The sequence below is a fragment of the Manduca sexta genome, unplaced genomic scaffold (assembly GCF_014839805.1).
Source record: "Manduca sexta isolate Smith_Timp_Sample1 unplaced genomic scaffold, JHU_Msex_v1.0 HiC_scaffold_256, whole genome shotgun sequence".
Classification (NCBI taxonomy): Eukaryota; Metazoa; Arthropoda; class Insecta; order Lepidoptera; family Sphingidae; genus Manduca; species Manduca sexta.
The window spans coordinates 1-2,169 of record NW_023593536.1 but is presented as its reverse complement, the minus strand read 5'-3'; the positions used below and the strand labels follow the sequence as shown (position 1 = coordinate 2,169).

General features: G+C 37.6%; 1 protein-coding gene across 1 annotated transcript; it reads left to right on the top strand.

The window, feature by feature from the left end:
* Positions 1-684: 684 nt before the first annotated feature.
* On the top strand, positions 685-2,163 carry LOC119192282 (ionotropic receptor 25a-like; the record flags this gene model as incomplete). Its single annotated transcript, XM_037446109.1, has 4 exons — positions 685-881; positions 1,373-1,522; positions 1,682-1,984; positions 2,102-2,163. Coding segments are annotated over exons 1-4 (597 nt in total), but the record flags the coding sequence as incomplete, so codon positions are not given.
* Between the last annotated feature and the right edge of the window lie 6 nt (positions 2,164-2,169).

Sequence of the window (2,169 nt, the reverse complement as noted above, 5' to 3'; positions counted from 1 at the left end):
TAGAGGAGGCCCGTGCTCAGCAGTGGGCAAGTTTATAATACAGGGCTGATATTATTATGTTTTACATTCAAATTACTATATCTAGCCTGCGATGATGTCCATTGGCGTGATTACAGGTTCTCTCTAAGGTGGGAGCAAAGAAAAGCTCACCGAATTTAACGCAAGGCTCTCTAAGCGTATATTTTTTCATTTGATACACATATGACGGGTTTGCACTTAAAATAACAAGACCATCTATCATATTCAGCCGTCCACTATATTGGATTAAGAATGACGTCCCTTAAACTTTAATCGTACTTAATTATAATAAGAGTTAACCAGTGCTGCAAACGAAACAAATCGTAGTATATATCGATAGGTAATAAGTAATCATATCTTTTACCTCGAACGTGACGTCATTTGCTCCGATTGGCGTTCAGAATGTCATGGTGGATTGCATTATTTTGTAATTCTATTTTATCAAAATAATTATTAATCTCGCTCATAATAACAAAATAAATACGAGTTTACTAATTCTCTATTTAGGTTTCATTAAACAGATACAAAACTTAAGGGATTTTTATTTACTGTCATCATGCCTATTATCCCTGTTACAATATCTAATAGTCGTGTTTGCGTTGCTTGTCAAACATTATTAGTGATGAGTTGGAACATCAATAGGGCAGGGCGAGCCAAGGACGCGTGTCTCCGTGGAAACTATGTAGACAACAAGGGATAAGTTACCCTCAGTCTGCGAGCGCCACATGTAGTCATGTCAAGGAAGCGCACAAGAATGGCTTGTCCCTAACTATACTCCAATATGTCGGCACTTATAGTATTTCTACTCCAGTTTGTTATAATTCGGACGGTTAATACGCAGACGACGCAAAATATTAACGTTTGTAAGTGAAGTTTCGTATACTTAAGTTTTGAGTTTCGTTACGCCTGGCGGCCCGATAAGGCCCAGCGCCCACAATACCGTTTTTTTTTATAGAAATTGGCTAGAGTTCATTCACCGCGTCAGTCTTGCATTTTTGGACACACAATTTTAATTAATTATAAACGCAAATGATTATGTGGATTTAAATTAACTATCTTTGTAGTGTTGGTTGCCACCTACCTACTGTGTTTATAGTTTCACATAATTTGTAGAATTTTTGTGAAAACTGTTACTAATAGGCCGTTTTGCGCATAGGCAAAAACCCGTACATTATCACTTCAAATTGTATGGAGATAACAGAACGTGTGAAAAAATGTGCGGGTTACTACGGAAATACTTTAAAAAAAACAATTAAGAAACGAACGCTACTGTTTAGATACGAGTATTAAATTATTAGGCATTTTGTTCGGTGTCGTGAAAAATTTCAAATAATAGTTAGTAATCTGTTTGTAGTACTAATCAATGAAGAAAATAACGCATTAGCTGAGAAGTCTTTCGATGTTGCCAAAGAATATGTGAGGCGTAATCCCACTTTAGGACTCGCTGTTGAGCCGGTCATCGTGGTTGGCAACAGATCCGACGCAAAAACATTTTTGGAGAATGGTAAGCAATTGTTTTAACACCTGAATTTAGTACAACATATTCTGTAACATTTTTATGCTCTAAAACGACGAGACGGCGTCTCAAGGTTTTTCCTTGTTAGAAACGATTAACCTAATAATGAATGTAACAAATAGACTATTTACTTTTATTTGTTGTTAGTTTGCAGGAAATACAATGATATGTTATCAGCGAAAAAGACTCCTCACGTCGTGTTAGACTTTACGATGACTGGGGTCGGTTCGGAGACGATTAAATCGTTCACCGCTGCGCTGTCACTGCCAACAATTTCGGGTTCATTCGGGCAGGCCGGGGACTTGCGACAGTGGCGATCCCTGAACTCTAATCAGACTAAATTTCTCCTACAAGTAATGCCTCCCGCTGATGTTATGCCGGAGTCTATTAGGGCGATTGTTACCCAGCAAGATATAACTAACGCAGCTATTCTCTTCGATGAGTTTTTTGGTACGTACAGTATGCGCAGTGACAGATATTCTTAATGTCAATGTCATTGACACTCAGGAAATCTATAAACTCGTCTCTTTATTCCTCTTAAAACACATACAAAACGTTTTTTTTCAGTAATGGACCACAAATACAAATCGTTACTGCAGAATATTCCAACGCGACATGTTATTACTCCAGTAAAA